General features: G+C 42.8%; 1 protein-coding gene across 1 annotated transcript in view; it reads right to left on the bottom strand.

The window, feature by feature from the left end:
• RYR3 (ryanodine receptor 3) overlaps positions 1–21,607 on the bottom strand; it is a 529,413-nt gene that overhangs the window by 198,578 nt on the left and 309,228 nt on the right. The window contains exons 27-33 of the mRNA XM_084776329.1: positions 20,537–20,745; positions 19,814–19,988; positions 9,876–10,084; positions 7,739–7,914; positions 6,493–6,529; positions 5,005–5,168; positions 2,011–2,176 (exon numbers count right to left, since the gene is read on the bottom strand). Of these exons, the coding sequence (XP_084632455.1) occupies positions 2,011–2,176; positions 5,005–5,168; positions 6,493–6,529; positions 7,739–7,914; positions 9,876–10,084; positions 19,814–19,988; positions 20,537–20,745 (1,136 nt within the window). The remainder of the gene's footprint in view (positions 1–2,010; positions 2,177–5,004; positions 5,169–6,492; positions 6,530–7,738; positions 7,915–9,875; positions 10,085–19,813; positions 19,989–20,536; positions 20,746–21,607) is intronic.

The following is a 21,607-nucleotide window of genomic DNA, read 5'->3' as shown; positions in this document are numbered from 1 at the left end:
CACAGCAATCCACCTGCCTCTGCCTCCCGAGTGCTGGGATTAAATGCATGGAATGAGGGAGGTGCTCCAAGAGCACATCCTACTTCAGGAGGATAATGGTCCAGCCTGATGCTATGTAGGAATCGCCATGCAGGCTGCCACAGTGTCCTTCATTTGGTTGTAGCATCCTCGTAGTCTCATAAACCCTTCTCTGAAGCAGGCAGGTTGCTGCTGTTGCAAATGCCACCTTGTATTGTTGTTGATTCCTTAATGTTTGCAGCTCTCTTAAGTCCAACTGGCTGTAAAAGTTATTAGATGCTCCAGATTCCTCTGCAGCTCAGGAGGGCCCCTTTTTAGTCCAGCCCATTTCAAAAGTTAATGGGAAAACACTAATGGATTCTGAAGGATGCAGTAATGTATATAAAAGCTTCTGCAGGGATTTGGGCTGAGGGAAGCATCACAGTCAGAAAAGATCCTAGAGGAGCACTTTATTTTCTTCCTCAGAGCCTGGCTTCTCAAATACATTTTCCTGAAAGTGGGCTGGGCCCTCCAGATGCCGGGCAAGTTTGCCAAGTGATGACTGTACGCCTTCATAGGAAGGAGGTTCTGTGGGTGCCATTCACTGCAGGAACCACTGGAGAGGAAGGCAAGCTACCTTCCTGCCAGTGAGCTGTTCCTGACACGCAGAGTTTGGGTCACCTATCTCATTTGGTTAGTGAATCTTTTAGAACTGGAATGACTGTTCTGCTAGCTACGCACCTGTGCTCATCTTCCCAGGCAGAGGCAAGGCAGCTGGCTGCCTCCATGCCCTGCAATCCAAAGACTGTACCCCTGGCCAACCAAAGACTCAGAGCTTTTAGGTATTATGTAACAACGGTTTTGCATATCTGTTGTGGTTATCTAAGCTGCTGACCTTAGGAGACTAAGTTTAGCTTCCTTAATTACTGCACATCACTCTCATGCTCAGAGACTTTCCACAGTGCCGTACTTTCCTCGGCGAAGGAAACCTTTGTTACCAATCACAGAGCCTGTTGTCATTGTCTTCTTCCTCATCGCACCTCCCTAGAATACTGCTCTTCATGACCAAGATTTTTTTTCTGATTGTTCTTCATGGGGAAAAAAAGCCTTCTCTTAACTTGTTTAACAAACTCTTCCTACACATACATGTGACTCACTGTCCGATGCTTAAGAGTGCTGAGAATCTTGGAAATGCAATCCCCCAACATAACATTCCTGTGGGTGTCTAGGCTCAGGATTATTACCCATACAGATCAGCAAAGCAGTTTCCTTGTCTCAGATACTTTGAGAAATGCTTGCCTAGATATGGTTCTTTCTCAGATTTTAGTGGACTAAATAGTCATCACAAAACTTTAAGAAAAAAAGAATACATGACACGTTGCCAGGCTCACATGGTTTTCAGAAAGAACACACCTGACTTTGGTGGCCAATGACAGGTGTGTAATTGAAGGTATTCCTGGGGAATTCTATTGAAGTTTACAGCTTATGAAATAGGAAAATACGTGATTTATGAGATAGATTCAGAGGGATCACATTAGGTATTTATTGGGAACATAAATAACCTTTCTTCGAAGGGAACACATCAGTTTCTATAGGTTTCTATTTTGAGTAAATAAGTGTCTTAAAGTGACAACTATGTCTGTTCACCCTTTAAATCTTTAATCTTCCATCTTATCTAGCACAGACTACATAAAGGTAGCAGAGCAGAGAAATCCTTTTGCAATAAATGCATAACCTTTCAGAGCTCAATAAAAAAAGCTGCTGTTGCCTGTTAAAAGATGGCCAGAATATAAGAATCACCTAATAAATAAATACATAAATAAATGTATTTTGCTCTGTATAAAATACAATCATTCTGTTCTTGCTTATTTGCTTATCTAATGGCCAGTAGAACACCGGGGCTCACCAACTGAATGGGGGAGGATGCTGAAAGTGGAAGAGAATGAGGAATATAACCACAAAACTCAGGCCTAAAACCCAAAGCAACAGCTCAGCCCCAGAAGCCACACCTACCTGGTAGCAGGTACCAAGTTCCTTCCCATTAGCTGAGAAGGACAGCATGCCCATTGCCAGATCTATAAGGCAGCCTATCTCCAGGTCTACATTGCTCCGACTTGACCTTTGGGAACTGGCTACAATGTCCCCACCCCAGACCATGTAGCAGTTGCTGCGTTTCACACTGAAAACAAAAAGAGATGTGTTATAGAATATGGCCTGGGTGGTTTGTAATCATACCTCACTTGTAAAATGCCCCAGGGCCCTCACTATGAAAATGTACCATTGGTCCTACATAATTGTTTCCTTGAGTGAAATCATTCAGCTTCAGCTACATTTACTCAGGCATGAACCACTGTGTGTGGAGATGTGGCAATATGGCAAGCTGTCTCCTTCCAAAGACCTCAGTATTCACATGACTATGTCTCAGCTCATTAGCAATTCAATCTTCTGACACCGAGAAGGGTAATGCTCCCATTTTAGGGACAGAACATCAAAACACAGAAAGAAGACTACCTCAGGCAAATCTGTAGAGGAATTTGGCATGAGAACCAGAAATAGTCATCTGGATTCAGTATCCTTCTCTGGTGTCCAGGACCGTAGGCCATCAAGTACATGACAACTTGGCCCATATTCCCTGGAATGGCAACTTGGGTCCAGATAGACTGACTGACTCTGATGGCCTTCTAGCTCCCCGAATTGCACTATGCTGTAATTCCTGGCTCTCAGGAAGTCTGCTAGCTGTACTACTGAATAGCTACACTAAGGTTCCTCTCTCCTGGGCTGTCTACCAGTTCCCAGAGTGTAGAACTCTATGTGGCTTTACATTTAAAAGCAAACTGTGATGACCAAAAATCTTTAAAGGCCCCCAAGACAAATTCCTTATTCTTTTTACTTTTGTGGTCATGGGAATCAAACCCAAGATCCTATGCAGAGTAAGGAAGGGCTCTACCACTGAGCTACATCCCCAGCTCTTAATTATAGGATTTTATACCCAGAGTGAGCTCTTGGGAAGATAGGCGATGTACAATGTATTGCAGAGCCCCTCACAATGGTGGTGGCAAATGGCAGCCAATCCTGCCTCCTCCTCAGCTCACCTGGGGTGCAAAACTAAAAAAAAACCTGGGCCTTTGAAGTGATCTGATGTGGCTTTTCTTAGGTTGAGGAACAGTTTCTATTTGATACCAGGGAAACCCTTCCCAACACACTGAGACCAATGCGATGCAGCTTGGCCTAGACTCCTGTTGTGGCTCTCAGCTGTGCCAAGGAACCCAGAACATTCATTCAGCACTGTGTCCTGGACGGATCCTGGAGCCCCACATCCTGAGGGCTGTTCACCCTTCTGAACTATTCAGAAAATCCATGCTGAATGAAGATGCCGTCTTTCCTTCTGTTTCTAGAAGTCTGCCACTTTCTTCTGTGAGGGGAAATTTCCTTTTTTAGTGCATACCCCTTTCCTTTCATTTCCCCTTATTTAGGGGGCAAATAATGTGCTACTTTCTCAGGATGAGTGCCCTAGACCTCTACATGTCTTCCAGTTATAGCCATGGATAGATTTCTATAAAGTTTGAATGCAAGATGTGTTATCACTGCTTTTTAAATTACAAAATTCAATTACTGATGTATTGAGCTGTGTACTGTGAACTGGAAGGCTTTGTGTATGTTTTAAAGATACCAAATTTAAAATGCCCTGAAACATGTAAAATTCAATTCTGTGTTTATTGCTTATTATGTCAGACAATGAACTAAGAACTACTGAGTACCATAATGCAACAGGCCTTGTTCTAAGTGCTGACAATAAGAGTTAATATTTATCAAGTACTTGAGGTAAGTCACTGTCTTTAGCATTCTTTTACAAATGAACTCATTTATTTCTTATAGCACTTTGGGATTTGAATAATTGCTCTCATTTTATATATAAGGAAATCAAAGTTCAAGCTCGCATGGCTAGTAAGTAACTGAGAATTAATTTCAAGCCTAGCTAGTATCTAAGCTTGAATTTAGGGTCCATGATCTTAATAATCTGGCCGCAGGGGTCTGCTATGAGGGTCACATGACTCATCCATGGCCAGCAGTTGTTGATGAGCCCTTCTGTATAAAAAACACTGACTGAAAAGGATTCCTGACTTTCTAGGCTATGAAAACCTACCTGAGAAGAACCCATTATAACTCAGTACACAGTTACACAGGGAAAAGATGTTCTAACCCAGAGGAAAGGAAATACGGAGATGATAGGACATGTCCCCGGCAGCAGTGCCAGTGGACAGTGGAGGACCTAGTTGGGCCTCAAGCGTATTTTCCTCAAAGAGCTATCCATTCTACTTACTGGATATCATTCATGGGTTTTCCATTTCTCTCTGTTTCTTTATGCTTTGGGACATCATAAACTCTAGGGACAGGCTTTCATATTTGTCAGTTGCTGTGTGCTACTGTTTATCTGTTCAATTTCCTCCAACTTCCTCCCTCTTAAGCACATAAGGGCTTTTCTGTCTTGTTCCGGTATTGTAGAAACTGAGACTTTCCTCAAAATCAAGGCGCAAATGCAGAAAGGGTCCCTGATTTCAACTGTTTATCTTTTTATTTCTTTTTCTTTTTTTTTTTAAAGGGGGGTTTAGAGACATGTTTTCTCTGTGTAACAGTTTGGCTATCCTGGACTCACTTTTGTAGACCAGGCCAGCCTCGAATTCATAGCGATCTGCCTGCCGCTGCCTCCTGAGTGCTGGGATTAAAGGCGTGCGCCACCACGTCCAGCTCCAACTGTTTATCCTTACCTCCAATTCCTCGATTGTGATTTATATATGTGACAAAACAAGCCTCTGTTTCTATAAACACTCCCTTTTCACTGTCCCCATGCTGACCCCAGATTCCTTAATGATTTTAAAACAGTTAAGTTCCTGTTCACCTTTTAGTATAGGCTTGTATGCTTTCTCCATCTGTGGTGAGAGACTGGGAGTGGGGGGAGGCAGTAAATGACTACTGCAAGGAGAAAGGAGCCTCCTGGGATCCCCTTACCTTTCATGGACCCGGCCTCTTTCATCTCCCAGGGTGACAGTCACAGTACAGTTTTTATTCAAGTCAAACTTTTCACTGTATAAATGGTAGTCTGGAGTCACCCATCCAACCCAGACACATGATGGGTCCTGCCCGGCAAAGATGCGAATAGCATAGTAGCATTGCTGTGGAAGAAACAACAGAGTGCTTGAGTAGAGTCTGTCTGGGGAGGAGAGTTGAGACATAGAAATCATTCAGTAGCTCACTGGACTCATTTTTATGAAGAATCATGCACTGAAGGTTTCTTTTTCTTTTCCTGAGTTGGGTCTCACTTTGTACCTCAAGCTGACCTTGAATCTATGGCAACCGTCCGTCCATAGCCTGTGTCACCATGCCTGGCTAAAGGAGCACATTGTTGAAGAGGTAAACTGTGCCCTCTCTACTCTAGACTTAGGACAAGACTTTTATTTACGCAATGTCTTAAGAAAGAAGCTGAGAAAGAAAATGCCTATGTCCAGCCACCAACCCACTCTGTGCGGCCTTTATGCTAACCATAGGCAGTGGTGAGAACAGATGCTCCCAATGAGGATAATACAGCCTGCGAGACTCATCGCTGTGTTACAGTAAGAGCTACAGCACAAAGGAAGATGACAGCTTCATTTCTTTCTTTATGACATTGATTGGGTTTACTTGTTTATACTGTGTCAAATTTTCTCGACTGAGGAAAAAAAGCATCCGTCAGAAAAAACTAGGCTTGCATCTTTGGCACAGCTGATTACTAGTGTGTGAACTTGGGTAAGTCTTTTGTCTTCGCTGTGCACAATACCATCTATCCCACAGGGGTTGTGATTAAGTCAATTGAGTGGAGATTAAATGGGAATGTGCATAATATGCTGGCCACAGTGCCCACACATAGCAGCAAGAGTCTTTGTTTTGGTGCTGTTTGGTTTATGAACTCGAGGGTAACTTTATAGAAGGGAGTGGCATGTATTTCTTCCATAGACCCCAGGTGCTAAGGGAGAGTGAAAGAAGCAAATTAGGGAGCATTCTTCCTGACTGTTGTCACTGTGGAAAGGAACCTGAAGTAGCTGCTGTCCTCTGGGCTGGCTTCCTGTTCCTTCTTTGATTGCTTTCAAGATTGCTCCTGGCACTGAACAGAGACACCAGGGAACCGACTCATAGAAGTTGACACAAAAGTGCAAACAAAAGGATTTAATTGGGACTCTTCCAACTCATGCTTCTTTCAATCAGAAAAGCAGTGATGAGTCCCTGGTGGCAAATGGGCGACAAGGACACATGATGCCCAATTAGGAGCTCCAGGTTGAGCTCTGCTTTCTTTCTCTTATTTGAGAAACACCATATAAACGTTCTGGAAGCATCCAAATGTATATTATGAGACAGAGTAATTGACAATTAAAGAAGCTCTCTAGACAAATCTTTGCTGTATGGGGCATATTACTGGCAGAGCAAATCAAAAAATTAAAGCCATAATTGGGCACATTTACTTACTGTTGTTGTGTGAGAGAGTATTTCTTGCATCTGTTTCCTAGGGGGAGATAATCCATGTTTTAGTTATTTGGTTGTATAGGGAATCCCACAGTTCTGACAGGCAATTGATCTACCTTTAACGATCAAGGCAGGTTTAGGAAACTGGCTGTTTTCTATACACAAGCGACTGCAGTGGGTCTTGGGAGTTGCTCATTTGTAAGCTGCTGCCATAGGCAGAACTATGACTTCCAACATTTCCCCTGCTGCAAGTTGTAAGTTAATGCAGAGGAGGAGGTGGGGGCTTGTAATAACATAGGTGGAGATGCCTCTGAATGGGTTGCCACGCTCCCGTAAGCAGCTGTGCTTATTCAAAACCTTGGTGGATAGTGAACTGCTACAAGAGATTTGGACAAGACAGCTCAGACACCATCAGTGATTAAAAATAGACATCAAAGGAAAAAGGCAGCAAGGAATCCATTCCTTATCAGGAAGGAGGAAATCACATTATTCAAGAGTCACATGGAAGCAAGGTTGGGAAATTCCCATAGCTATGCAAAGACGGCAATTGGCCTTGGCCTCCAGAACTTCTCATTTCATACAGAAGCAGTCTTTTTGCTCCCCTTAGGAACAAAGGGTCCCAGGCTCAGAGATTCCAAGGTGAGCAGAAACCTCTGCCTTAGATGTTACTCTGCCTAGCTGTATGGACCTCTATACACACATGGCCTTGCACGCATTCATATGTACATACAAATACTCATTTTATGTGTGCATATGTGCACATGTATGTAGATGCTAATGTGTGCATATATGCAAGGGTACATGGAAGTATTGTTGGACATGTGTAAATAGGAGCACATGTACATGTATGTAGCCTAGTATGGAGGCCAGAGATCAACCTCGAGGGCTGTTCCTCCGCCTCCATCTTTGTTTGTTGAAAGGCTGCTTGGCTAGTGAACACCAGCAATCTATCTGTTTCTGTCCTAGCACTGGGAGTACAGGTACATAACACCATATCTTTCTTAAAACAAAGCAAAATGTGGTTCTGGGGACTCAACACAGGATGTTATGCTTGCGTAGCAAACACTTTACAGACAGAATTATCTTCATAGCCCTCTATAGTCTCAATTCCTTACCTGACAAAAGGAGAGAGGCCACCACAGTCTGATTTCTTATATTGTGGTAAAGTTAAAAATACAAGTGGAAAGACAATCTAAGAGCAGATACAGTTGGTACCTCTGTGAGTTACAGGACTATCCCACCGTCTTACCTCTTTTGGAAGGCTTCGCTGTCTAGACAGGGGCTGTGGCTGAAAGAGGAGTGGCATTCAACAGGCATGCTCAGACGACAGTAGATCATGTCAGCACTGCTGTTCTGTGTGCCAAAGGTCTTGTGGGTCACCTTGAGGCATGGAGGGCTGTCCATGGTGCCATCAATCCTCACAACCTGGGAACATCACAATGAGCCCTTACTCTGACCTATAGGAGGTCATGACCTTGACTCCATCCCTCTGTCTCTCACCAACTTATCATAGAACATGACATTCTATGAGCAAACTATGAGCATCACCAGCAATAAAGCAAAGTATGATGCTCATGATGTGGGCTTTGCCTGCTAGAAAATGTCAGCTCTGCTTCTGGCTGGAGAAACGAGTGATGTAAAACACACCCATGGGTCCACTTCAAGGCCAAGGATGAAGAACAGATACTGGAGAGAGGTATATCTGGGTGATCTAACGTGTTGTCCACATAACACTGACCTTCAGTCAGGAGGAATGTGCTTGAAAAAAAGTCTTTCCAAAGATTTCCCTAGCCACTGGGAATGATGAGAACATCTAACAGGAAGGAACCAGAAGGCCACAGACTCAGGAAGAGCCACACGAGCTCTCTCAGAAGGCACATTCGCTCCGCAGGTTTCCATCTGTGCTACAGTCCTAGCCTTAGAGCTGAGGTGTCCTGAACCTGCTCTAAATCCTGACACAATTCGCAGCTCTGAACCACAGTATCGTAGACAGGGTAACCTGCAATATTAATAATGACTGACTCTCTCTCTCTCTCTCTCTCTTTCTCTCTCTCTCTCTCTCTCTCTCTCTCTCACTCTCTCTCTCTCTCTCTCGCTCTGTATGTGTTTATGTGGGTGCACATGTGTGTGTGTGTGTGTGTGTGTGTGTGTGTGTGTGTGTAAGCACAAGAACATGTATATACCTGTGTGTGGCCCAATGGTCAATCTTGAGAGACAGGTTCTTTCCTTATCCTTGAGCTCAGGACCTGGATTGGCTGGCTAGAAAGCCCTAAGGATCTGCCTGTTTCTGTCTCCCTAGCACTAAAATCACAAGTGCATTCTATCACGCCCAAGTGTGTGTGTGTGTGTGTGTGTCTGTGTGTGTGTGTGTGTGTGTGTGTGTGTGTGTGTGTGTGTGTGTGTGTTCTGGGGATTGAACTCAGGTCTCTATCCTTGCATGGAGAGCACTTTGCCAACTGAGCTATCTCCTTAGGCAAAAATGACTTTCTTATGACCCAAGTCTTTCCCTTTTCCTAGAGAACAGTTCTAATACTGGGGTCCATGGGTATACTCACATTTTTGCATGTGGTCTGGATATTTTTCCTAAATCCAGAGTCTATTAGTCTGTCAAAGGTGTGTGAGATCTCCAAGATGTAAGAACCACACTTCTAAAATGATAATCATTCAGCAACCAGAGAAATAAAATCTACCCAGGAATGTGAGGACTGGTGTGAGAGGAGCAATTAAGAGCTGCTGTTTGACAGGTTCAGACCTTCTAGAAGGTGAGTTAGGGGACTTGGAGTCAGGATTAATCAGACACTGGCTTGAACCCAAGTAACACTGAAATGGAGATGGTTCATTTGGAAGAAGAATTCTCTCCATGTGCGTCATAGAAAAACTATGGTGGCTATCATCAAAACAGATCCAGAACCCAAACTTGGCTTCTTAAAATCTGCGGTTCTTTGCTTTCCTTATAGGTGGAAGTGCCATAATAAAGTCTCACACTTTAGCTTAAAATGCTGGGACTAGCACCAAATATAAACAAGGCCTGAAAGACAAGCTATAAGCATGGAAGAACAAGCATGTTTATCATATATAATGTCAAGTAGAAGTGTTAAACTTTGTGAAGAAAATAATGTTTAAAGTCCCGAGACACTGAAGTACTGTGAAGACATCAGACAAAGAATCTGGAGACCCATCCTGGGACCCAGCTTGTAGAATTGTGTTCAAGGCGGTTGTATTGCCTGGGATGTTACAAATGCCCAGTTAAGAATCCTGCAACTGAAGCTATGAAGACCCGAGGTGGTGGTTGGTAAGCGTCCAGGGTAGGGACTCAGGTAAACATTGTCTGTTGACTGGAGACTCTGTGGGAACTTGGCCCACTTGTGCTGCCCTGCCCATCTTACCTCTATGTGGGGATGATCCTTCGGCACATTCACAAATGTTGGGAGGCGCTTGCTGAACCACACTGCGACATCTCGGTTCATATTTACTGCGAAAGGCTCAAAGCCCTCCTGGAGGCCACACATGGTATAAAACTTGAAGGTACTGGCATCTGTCCCAAGATTCATGCGGCCAATCTGTGATAGCCCCAGAGAGCAAATAGGCACAAACCCTGCAGAAGAAAGAGTGTGGCTTCAGTGTAGAAGCAACACTGGGGAAGCTATGGAGAAGCTGGAGTCTTGTTTCTGTTTCAGTTGGGAGTTCCAGGAGTTAAGACAGGAAACAACCCTACACCAAATCAACAATAGGAAGCTGTCCGGACATATTGCTGATCTTAGTATATGAGAGGGGAAAGTGAATGTGTTCAAACTGATTTGTGAAAAAACATCATGCAGATAATAATAATAATAATAATAATAATAATAATAATAATAATAATAACAATAACAATAATAATAATTATTATTATTTTGTTTTTTCAAGACAGGGTTTCTCTGTGTAGCCTTGGCTGTCCTGGATTTGCTTTGTAGACCAGGCTGGCCTTGAACTCGCAGTGATTCACCTGCCTCTGCCTCCTGAGTGCTGGGATTAAAGGCATGAGCCAACACAACGGGCAAGAATATTCTTAAGATGGAAGTGTAAAACAAATATGAAAAAATCTATTGCCTACTCATTATTTAAAATTGATCTTAGGGGCTGGGGAGATGGTTCAGCAGTTAAGAACATTGGATGCTCTTCCAGAGGATCCAGACTTGATTTCCCGCATCCATGTGACAATTCACAACCATTCTAGTTCCAGGGTTTCCAAAGCCCCCTTCCAGCCCCCTGCCACCATCTGGCATAAAAGTGGTTCACAGACATTCATGCTGATAAAATACCCATACATGTAAAATAAGTAAAAAAAAAAAAAAAAAAACAAACTTAAAATTGATCTTAGACCCTGGGGAATTTAAGTGCTACCAAAACATAAATCAGTACATAAAGCCTATAGAATGACGTGGTAAACAGATTTTATAACAACAACAAAGATGTGGAGTCTGATAGGGCATACCTATAATCCCAGTCCGTGGGAGATAAGATAGAAAGATGCCAAGATCTAGACTAGTCTGTCTACACAGGGAGCTTGAGGCCAGTCCAGACCACACGGAGACCCTCTCTTAGAAAATAAAAACACAACTAAAAGCAAAGCAAAGCAAAACAAACAAAACACCCCAAGAAAATAGTCAACTATGTAAGATAACAAAGTATATCTTAAGAACATATATACTGCAATTTAATTTTTAAAAAGATAATATTTCTATTAATACAAATATTGGTTATGGGGCTAACCAATTATTTTAAGATTGGGTTTGAAACCTGCCCCATTGGAGGGAATCCATAACTGGTACTGTAAATCTGGTTAAAAGTACATGGCCCATGGCAGAGAAACTTTTAGGCCTGACTGTGTTGTTTAGCTACACTGGTAAAGTGTCAAGCTGCCTTCTCAGTATGTATGTTTATATCTAAGGGTTAATACTCACGTTTAATCAGAGAAGCACTGCTTCCCACTGAATGTTGGCGGATGCTCAAAGCCTTGATCATAAGTCATAGAAGAATGTCCAAGCCTACCTAAATGAGACATTTATCACTGATACTATTCCCACAAAACCACTCCGGAAGAGGCAGTGGAAAGAATGTAAGAGCCAGAAGACAATGATTAGGGCTGTGGAATGCCATCCTCTCGGCAAGACACAGCCATTGTTAATTATGAATTCATGAGGAGTGTGGATGTCTCCACTGGCTCTGCATGAGAAAAGGCCCATCAACAGTCAGGCATGGGTGGATGTGAGACTCATGGGGCTGTGCCCTTCACTAAGGAGCTGATTTCTACTGATAGATGCAGCAATAGTGGTAGTTATGACATCAGTTATGCCCTTACTGGAAACTCCATGAGATCCAATACATAGTTCCAACCTAATGATCACATGGGGCCCTGGTTAAATTAAATGGGTCATACAATCAAACCAAAAGTCAAGAATTGGGGCAAGGAACTCTTAGGGATGAGACATCACTGACAAAGATGGGAGGAAGAAAAGAGAGGGTTGCATGGGTGGGGTGATCCGAATACATGCGTATACATAAAACCACCAAGGGACAGAATCAAACAATAAGAAACAAGTGACAGTGCAAATTGTTCAACTGTTCTGGGCCTCAGATTACTCATCAGTCAAACCAGAGGTCAATCAATTGTCCTTCACATCGTGAGAGTGTTGAATGCTAAGACTACATTTCTGCTAGCTGATAAGCTCCCATCCTCCTGGCCCACTGTCCTCCTTACCTAAGCATGAATACGAGAGCCAAGCATGTGCCAGAAAAAATGTGTCCTTATTTCTTTCTTTCTTTCTTTCTTTCTTTTCTTTCTTTCTTTCTTTCTTTCTTTCTTTCTTTCTTTCCTTCCTTCTCCTTCCTTCCTTCCTTCCTTCCTTCCTTCCTTCCTTCCTTCCTTCCTATCACTACTGTTATTTCTCCCAGCTCACTTCTATGACCTGATCATATTTAAATATTCAGAACCAAAGCAGAAGTTCAAATTCTCTGGCGTTCTTGTTTGTGGGTTATTTATAAATCATAATTGTAGACCAACAAATCAGGAAAGTAGGGAAAGCATTAATTATCTCAGATCTGGGAGGATGTGGGAGGCAGGCGGCTGGAAGACAGCTGAGGCTTCAGAGAAGGCCACGAGGGGAAGGGACATCTCTGAGGCTGATGGCTCATGCAAGCGCTGGGGCTCCCCACAAAGAAAACTGGTGCCACTCCTAGGAGAAATTAATAATTTTTAGCATATGAAAAATTGGGCTCCATAATGACATTTGTATCCATTCTGGGAAACAAAAGGGCTAATTTGAGAGCATTATGTCTAATAATAAGAGCTTATATATATATTTTTATATTGTTCATACGTACCAAGGCCTAACTGCATTGTTACCTAAGCCATGGTGTTCTTATTATACATAGCCACTTTAGCCAGCTAAGCTATGGGGCCCACATGCCATGATGTTTTTATGTAAACCAGAAGTCACATAAGTGAAAACGGAGTCATATGGATACTAGTTGGGTGGTATTAGGAAATATGAATTTAGAATACAGATGTGTTTAATACCATTGTTAAAACTAGAGAACATTAATGTCCTTCTAGCAGAAAGACAGAGTCCTCTGATGGCCATCAAGCATTGGGCCTGGACCTCTGGCCCTGTCACTCCAGAGAAGCAGTAGACTAGGCAACCTGAAGATACCCCGACAATGCCATGTTTGATATGTATAAGTAAGTTACCCAGAAATATGACTACAGACTAGAACAAAGATTACCAGAAAATGTTTCTGGTTCCTTAGTGGGGTAGAGAGCTCTGATATATGTTGCAGAAAGACTTCAAGGATGAACAGGAACTACCCCAGTCTCAAGGACCTTATGACAGGAGGACAAGGAGTGGAAGTCAGAAGAGTGAGTATTTTTTTTCTGTTAAACCTCTGTAACCTTGACAACACTTTAATTGTTCTGATAAAGAGGGTCATTCAAGCCAGAGATGCAATGCTACAGAGCTTTTATCTTAGAGCCCAGATATTAAGAACTTTAAGCTTGATGTGAGCAGAGACCAGGAAACCTTAAGAGACTCTTGTCTCTTTCCTTCCTGGGTTGAGTAGTAGGATAGGCACTCAGCAAGTGTAAAATTCTGGGTGGGAAGCAGCAAGATGACTTAGCCTTGAGACAAACCCACAGACAACTGAAGGCGGGAGAGGTATTGAGTCCCTTTTCCTCCTAAAAGGCTTGGCTTCTTCCTCATTATTAAGTGATAACACTCAACCGAGGATAAAACTGAAGACTTGAAGCACCAACAGACTTGACCAAGGTCCTCAAAAGAAGTACCAGGGAGATGTGATCCCATACCCTCTGCATCACAACCTAGCTGCCTGTGAGCATGACAGAGAGGATATAGGAGGTAGAGGGATGAATGCCCTGGATTTAAAAGGCAGCATGCCCCAGGGAAGAGAGATGACGTCAAGTTACAGAGTACAGCAACTGTCTCTGTGGGCTGGAGCCCTCTCTTCTGGAGAGAGCTGAACATAGTGCAAGAAATATAAAAGCAATAGAAGTCACAGATGCTAGAGCAATGGGAAGTAAGTGTTGGGGACACCCTGGAGATTAAGTGAGTGCAGCTTCAGATGCTCAGGGATGCAGTAGAAAAGAAAGTGTCTCTAAAGTTTGAGTCAGGCAAAAGGACAGCCAGGAAGTCATAGAGGAAAGATGATTTTATACAAGGTATTTTCTTTTGGAGAAGTAGATTTGATAACTGACCACATTTACTCAACTCTCTGTCCATCCAAGGGACTCCAGCTAAGCATATCGCCATCTTGAGGCATGATCATTTCACGTAACCGTATAATTCTGCATGATATATAAGGGGGGAGGGGCAAGAATAATGCAACAAACTACCACAGCAAATATATATCAATTGCTTTCCAAATGTTGGGCTTCCTGTTTTGCAGATTTATCTCTTTATGCCTGCTTTACAGATGAGGAAAACAGGACTTAGAAAATTAAGTAACTTGGTCAATTTTATCAGGTAAACTGCAGCATCAGTATGTGGACAATGTGGCCTGAATAGAACTCTAGAGTAGACACCAGAAGTGGAAACCAGGGTACATGTTTTCCAATTCTATTATAAACTAATTTTCTTTGTGGCTAGGTCTTTTCTCCCTCTGCAAATGCTGCCAGTTCATGTAATTCACCCTTTGGCCTCACCATTAGGCTATTAAGGACACAGAATTACCAGGCTCTCGAGGGCTTTTAGAGAGACAGGTCTACCTGTACACAGGGTACCAGATGACTCTCTGGAGTTGATCTGGATAACAGACCCCACTTGGCAAGGCCATGTGGTATTATCATTAGCATAGTTTTTGGTTGTCACAAACTAGGACTTTCACTATGCACACAAATCAACAAACCGGTAGCCCAAATGAGATTGGAGATATAGGAAGAAAGGTAAATAAAAGGAGCAAAAACGTCATCTCCATCTGCTACTTCCTTACAGTACTCAGCAAACAAATGTGAATATGCAGACAACTTTGAAGAGGTTCAAACTTTATGATAATGAAATTAAATTGAACCATGTATATAGAACTGCCATCCCAGGAAAGGACGGAGAAGAAAGCACAAATCTTAAATTTTCAGAGGATCCCAGGTCCTGATAAACTGGGATCACATACTTGTTTTGTGGTTAAGAGGGATGGTGATTGTTTTTTTAAATCTCAGGTGGTTGGTGGTTGGAAAGGAATAACTATCTGGAAAATCCAACTGATACTCTATCGCCATTCTTTTCAATCTACAGATGGATACAAGGAGCATCAGTAGCAGTAGAGCAGCAACAGATTGTGCAGAGAGGTAGTTAGATGACCCTGGTCCATTCTTGGGGTATTTCTACAAGTTTCAACCATAGTATATGAATCTATTCTTTTTATTTCATGCTAAGCCTCAAAATGGAATTTAGCAACATGTATAATATGCTTAGGAAACAAACAAACAATAACCCAAAAAGTAACTTAAAACAAAACCAAACCCAGTGTAATGGCTTTGATCCCAGCATGTGGGAAGCAGAAACAGGAGATATCTATGAGTTCAAGGCCTTCCTGGTCTACTTCAGGATAGCCAGAGCTACAAAAGGACATCAGTCTCAAAACCAAACCAAACCAAATCAAGCCAAACTAAACCAAACCAAACCCAACCCAACCCAACCCAACCCAAATAAACAATAAATACTAATCACTTAGCCAGAGGTAGTGGTGAATACCTTTAATTCTAGCACTTAGGAGGCAGAGGCTAGTAGATCTTTGTGAGTTCAAGGCCAGCCTGGTCTACAGAGTGAGTTCCAGAACAGCACAGCTACACAGAGAAACCCTATCTCAGAAAAAAGTAACCAACCACCACCAACAACAAAAAGCCCCCAAAACCCACCCAAAAAACAAAAACTAAAGTAAAAAACAAAACAAAACAAAGACCAAAGAACCAACCAACCCAAACCTAAACCCAAACCCAGGCCAAACCAACCCAAACCAAACCAACCCAAACCAAACCAAACCAAACCAAACCAAAACAAACCAGAACAAAATAAAAGGAAACACAAGGCAGCAATTCCCTGCCATATTCAGCTTCTGAGCACATCCTATATATAGAGAGAATGGCATTTGTGGGACCCTTTGGCACAAAGGCACAAATGGTAGGGGTGCCTCATGCAAATGCTTTATTTTCTACCTCCTAGCTGTTAGCAGAGTCCTGGGGTCTTTTAGAACTAGACAGACCAATGGGTAGGAGCAGCATGGGAGGCTGCCCCTTAGACTCCAAAGCCACAGCAAGAGGCAGGGATGATCCTCAGAAATTGCACACACCAAAACTTCTGCCAGATGTCTCATTGCAAGGTCTGGAAGGATCTTCAGGATTTTCTCTCTTTCCTTTGAGTGAAGGTATTGTGAAGACTAACAAAGCTTCTGAGCTTCTAGATACAGTAGGCTGTGATGATATTACTAATAGCTATGATGGTCTAGGCCAGGGACAAGGGCAGGGAACAAAGATGAGAAAACAATGAAACAGATAAGAACATATCATCTATGATGCAGAAGAGGATAGAAACAACAATGCATGCATAACTCAGAGAGCAAGGAGAAGCTGCTACACCTTGCAATGGTTGCTTTTACTTTTTCTCAAGATGAAAGATTTTCTACTGAGGACCTTGGATCCAGGATGACACATTGGTGACCTGAAGAGTGACAGCACATAGGGCATGTTGCCTTAAGGTGATTACAAAAATGTTTAATGTTTAGTTTCAACAGATGGTCAAGACAAGATTGGCTGCCTCTTCCTTGCAGAGGACAGAACGATGCTGCGTGGCTATCCTAGGCCTCTGGGCTGCTGTTATTAAAGAACAACACATCAGCTTCCTTTCAACCATCTCTCTGCCAGCTCCTGTGCTATCACAGGGCTGAAAGAGCCTTCCAATTATCTTGTCTCTGTATTATTAAAGCAGATACAATACTACAGAATAATGCACGAACATATTACAGTACAAGTCCTATTATCAGACAGCTTCCTAATAATAGACTTCATTATTCTGAAGGTCAGATCATGCCCCCCACCCCACACACAAAAAGGCATCTCTTTTTATCACAGCAGACACGATCTTTGAAAGCTGAGTGACTCTCAAACAGTTCTTGAGAGCATCTCTCTGTTCAAACACTGTATCTGCCCATTTCACAAGGTGACATATAAAGATATTCAGCTCTGAGTAGGCACTAGATTTTTGGATGAGAAGACTGAGTCTTTCTATGTAAGGCCTACATGACCTACACCTCATATACCTTGCCAACTCTATCATTTATCCTCCCATATATAAATCTCTACCTTCTTACTGTTTCACCCCTTTCTGAAGCTTCCTGCTGCCTCAATACTAGCCTCCTTGCATCTTGATGGGGTTACATGTATCCTTAGAGTTACTCATTCTGAACACTTTATTCACCATTCAATTCTGATGCTACTGCGTGAGATTTTTTTTCCCCCACTACGCATTAGTCACTTGCCATTTATAACCCACTGTGCTGCATTGTTAGTCATCTTTTCCTATTTTCATCTTACTTCCTCCACAATTAGAAAGACCCTCGTTGCACTGCTACTACTTGCATGCCCGCTGCTTCTCAGAACGCGCATGCAAATCTCCAGAGCTTCTGGGCAGGATGCAGCCTTTGATTCTGCTATGGGGCTGAGACTCTGCGTTTCTAACAAAGGGGGGTGGGGAGCAGACCTCGAACAGCAAGGCTTTGTACTTAATGCAAAGCTATACAGTCTTCACAGAATTCTCAACACGGCAAGTCAGACAAGAGCCTCATCCTCTTATAAATGAACCAACGCAGGTAGATACAAAATCCCCTTCTAGGTCACATAATAGCAAAGCCGGAGTGTGTGTGTGTGGGGAAGTGTTGGTCTTTGATCTCTTTCTAATTTCTTTGGTGAAACGCCTGGATCTTCTAGTCCCTCATTATCTTCCTGACCTGACGGTTACAATAGTGCCTAGGGTGGGACCCTGGGATAGCTCCCCTCCCCTGCGATGATATCAGATGATAACACATGCTATGTTCCCTCTCATTTGCATCCCAACCTGCATAGTTGCCATTTCTTCAGCAGTATCCTGTCTCCCCACCCATCTCCCCAAACAGGATCGTCTTCAAAACTGATTTTCCGTCCTGTTAGAAGGCATTAAAATGTGTACCCCATCTGGTTTTGTGATTCCCCTTCTCTTGGAAAACAGATTCAGCTGTGACCCTTCCGTTTCCCCCACTAGACTCCTGGAAACCGCTTGAATGGTTCAGCTCAACACACATTGCGGACAACAGGTGGCTGTAAAAAGTACATATTCATAAAGCTAAAGCTACTCTGAATGAAATGAACACTTCTATCACGTGAATGTGCCTCTTTATATTTTCCTTCTCTTGCTCATGTAGTTACATATCCCTCACATTTTAGAGACAGATTCAGCCTTCATAAAAGTCAGTGCTACAAGTAGTCCTAATCATTTACAGAGGGGGAAATGAGGCTCAAAGAAAGCCGGTTGAGATGCCACAAGTAGGCAGGTGTAGGATGAGGGCTCTTGTCTTCAGACCTAGGACAGCATCTTTCCTATATGCAATTACAAAGCCAAGCACAGCATAGCACACTACACAGGGCTGAACACACACCTGCACTATGTCACTGTCACCATTTCCTATCTGAGAAGAACAATGGAACTTATGTATCCTCTTGCTTTCAAAGGTAAAGAATCAAGTCTCATCTTGGTAGCCTGCTTATTCTTTCTTTGAGTGCCATGAGGCCTCCCCACCAAGGGGAGGTGGTCAAATATGGGGGATCAGAGTTCATGTCAGATTCAGTCCCAGCTCTCTACATAACTGTGGAGAATGTCCTATCCATTGGGTAGATCAGAGTAGCCTATGCCCATATAGTGGGGGAGTAGGTCCCCCTCAGTCTTAGACCTAGGGGAGGGGAATAGGGTGAAAGCGGGAGGGAGGGAGGAATGGAGGAACGGGAGGATACAAGTGATGGGATAACAATTGAGTTGTAATCTGAATAAATTAATTGAATAAATAAAAAAAAGAAAGGTGAAGAATGTAAAGCCTAGAGCAGTCAAGCAGTTCCTACAGGAGTTGCACAGTTTAAAAGGGGGCAGGTCTGTTGCTTTGTAGTCCAGTGCTCTTTCTCCATATGCCAACAATCTGTGTACATCTTGTTAGGGTCATGTAGACAGAAAAATAATAAGCTCTAATTGCTCCTTTGTGTCACTGGAATCATTGCACTGATTGTCCTCCATCCACGGCCAGTAATAAGCACAACTCTGCTTTGGCTTCACAGTTGTTTGAATTTCAAAATAAATTATATTTCATTCAAGGGAACAGCTAAGTCTAGCTTTTGTGTTCCAATGGTTCTCATCAAAGCATCAAGTTCAATTACATAAACACGCAGACTGACAATTCAAATCAGAATAAAAGGATAATTCTTTAATCCACTGATTTTTTTCTCTCCTGTCAAGGACGTTCCACCATACACAACTAGCATTTCCATTGTACAATAAGCAAACCTGAGGGAATCTTAAAATGCCAAGGTACAGGGCATGGAATTATCCTGGTACAGAATTTGTATTTATGAGCACATGCTGACTGTCACCATTATTTGCTTTGGGTCTTCAGAAACTGCAGCATAGAGATGGCCATTTCCCTTAGAGTTTCTAATATGCAAAGGATAATGTACTCTCAATAGAGAACTACAGGGCTCTATCAGCTCACCCTGGGTCCCTCCAACCCCACAGAGTAAGGGAGCATTGAGAGGTGGATTTACCATTCTCAATCTCATAGTCAGCGAAGGCAAGTTCCGAGCCTTTGTTGGTGATGAGCAGCTCCCCATTCAGTGTGAAGATCATGGAGGCGTCATCCAGGTTAATCATACACCCAACCACATCTCCTGGCTGCCAAGTTCGTCCAAAATATCCACTGCCTTGATGCCAACGCTGACCCTGCAAAAGAAGACCTCAGACTTAGAGAGGAGGAGGAAAATATCCCAGCAGCTGCAGAAATGGCCATAGCAACAGGACCTCCTAATTTCTAGTGGCAGATGGTCTCTATAAAGAGCCCGCCATGTATAGTGCACAGGGACAGCATCTATTTTACAGATGAATAAAACTGAGGCACAGAAGACTCTTGGTCTGAGTCTTTTGGGTCATAGTCAGCCTAGACAATGAACACAATTCTTTCTAGAACTTGTAAAAACAAATCTCAATGTATCATTTGCATTGTGTTAAGTGGGTTACTTCTGGAGTGGCACCAGCCATCTTTGGTGAAAGCACAGACATGGAGACGATGACTATAAGGATGTGGGATATGATCTTCCCCTTTCCCAGAATCCAGAACAAAGAAGCAATCTCTATACAATACCCATTCAATATCATTGTCTGGGGATAGAGGATGTTCTCTCTGAATCCTAAGACGCAGAGACTCCAGTCTCCAAGGAAAATTCTAGGAAAGTAAACTTGTACTGACTGAGTATGGCTATGGATGGACTCACCCTGCTGCCTTCAAACACGAATGCTTGGTCATCAGCCCCGAGCTCAACATCAGGGCGACAGCCTGGCCTGGCCCAGCCAACACGCATGTCTCCTCCAGTGACTACTTCAAATTCAAAGTACCACTTTCCGGACTTCACCGCATATGACCGTTCTACCCGGAAAAATCGGATCTTGTCTATGCTGACTTTCTCGATAGTAGGGTCAGCTACTGTGAGAAGCAGGAGATGGGAAGAAAGAAAAGAAATAATGGCCACAGACGTTGAATGATTATGTAGTACTTCTTAAAGAACCTGACATCAACAACTAAGATGGTCATAGATCTCCCACTGTCCACTAAGGCATTTTGTTTATACCATGTCACTCATCATTATTGATATCATAACAACATGAACCATCATTTATTGGATATTCGTAGTGTTTTCTTCACAATAACCTTATAAAGTCAGGATAAAAAAAACTACCTTTTCACAGAGGTTAAGTCAATTGTTCAGCATCATAATAAACAGATTAAAGATCTGAATTCAGGACTTATTCCTTCTCATGAACCACTGTGGCCTTTGGTACTTTCTGGGTAAGTTGGCAATTTTAACAGTAATAGAATTTAACTTGAAAATGTTGCTTCTGGACCCCTAAATAACCAGGTATGAGAGAAAACAAAGCTGATTTGGTTCTATAACTAGGCATCCTGAAAAGCTTAGCTATCCTAGAGAAAATGTGTTTGCCATAGGGCTTAGTCACAGAAATATGCACTGTTAAAAATACCTGTCAATAGTGTAAATGTACCACAGTTTCTTTATCCATTCTTCTACTAAGGGACACTTAGGCTATTTCCATGTTCTGGCTATTATGAATAAGGCTGCTATGAACATGGTTGAGCAAATGTCCTTGTTGTGTGCTGGCACATCTTCTGGGTATATTCCAAGGAGTGGAATAGCTGGGTCTTGAAGAAGCCTTATTCCCAGTTTTCTGAGGTAGGGCCAGATAGATTTCCAAAGTGGCTGTACTAGTTTGCATTCCTACCAGCAATGAAGGAGTCTTCCTCTCTCTCCACATCCTCGCCAGCATGTGGT

Source organism: Acomys minous, assembly GCF_964271855.1.
Source record: "Acomys minous genome assembly, chromosome: 3".
NCBI classification, from domain to species: Eukaryota; Metazoa; Chordata; class Mammalia; order Rodentia; family Muridae; genus Acomys; species Acomys minous.
The sequence above is the reverse complement of the archived record's forward strand: the minus strand, read 5'-3'. Positions and strand labels throughout refer to the sequence as shown.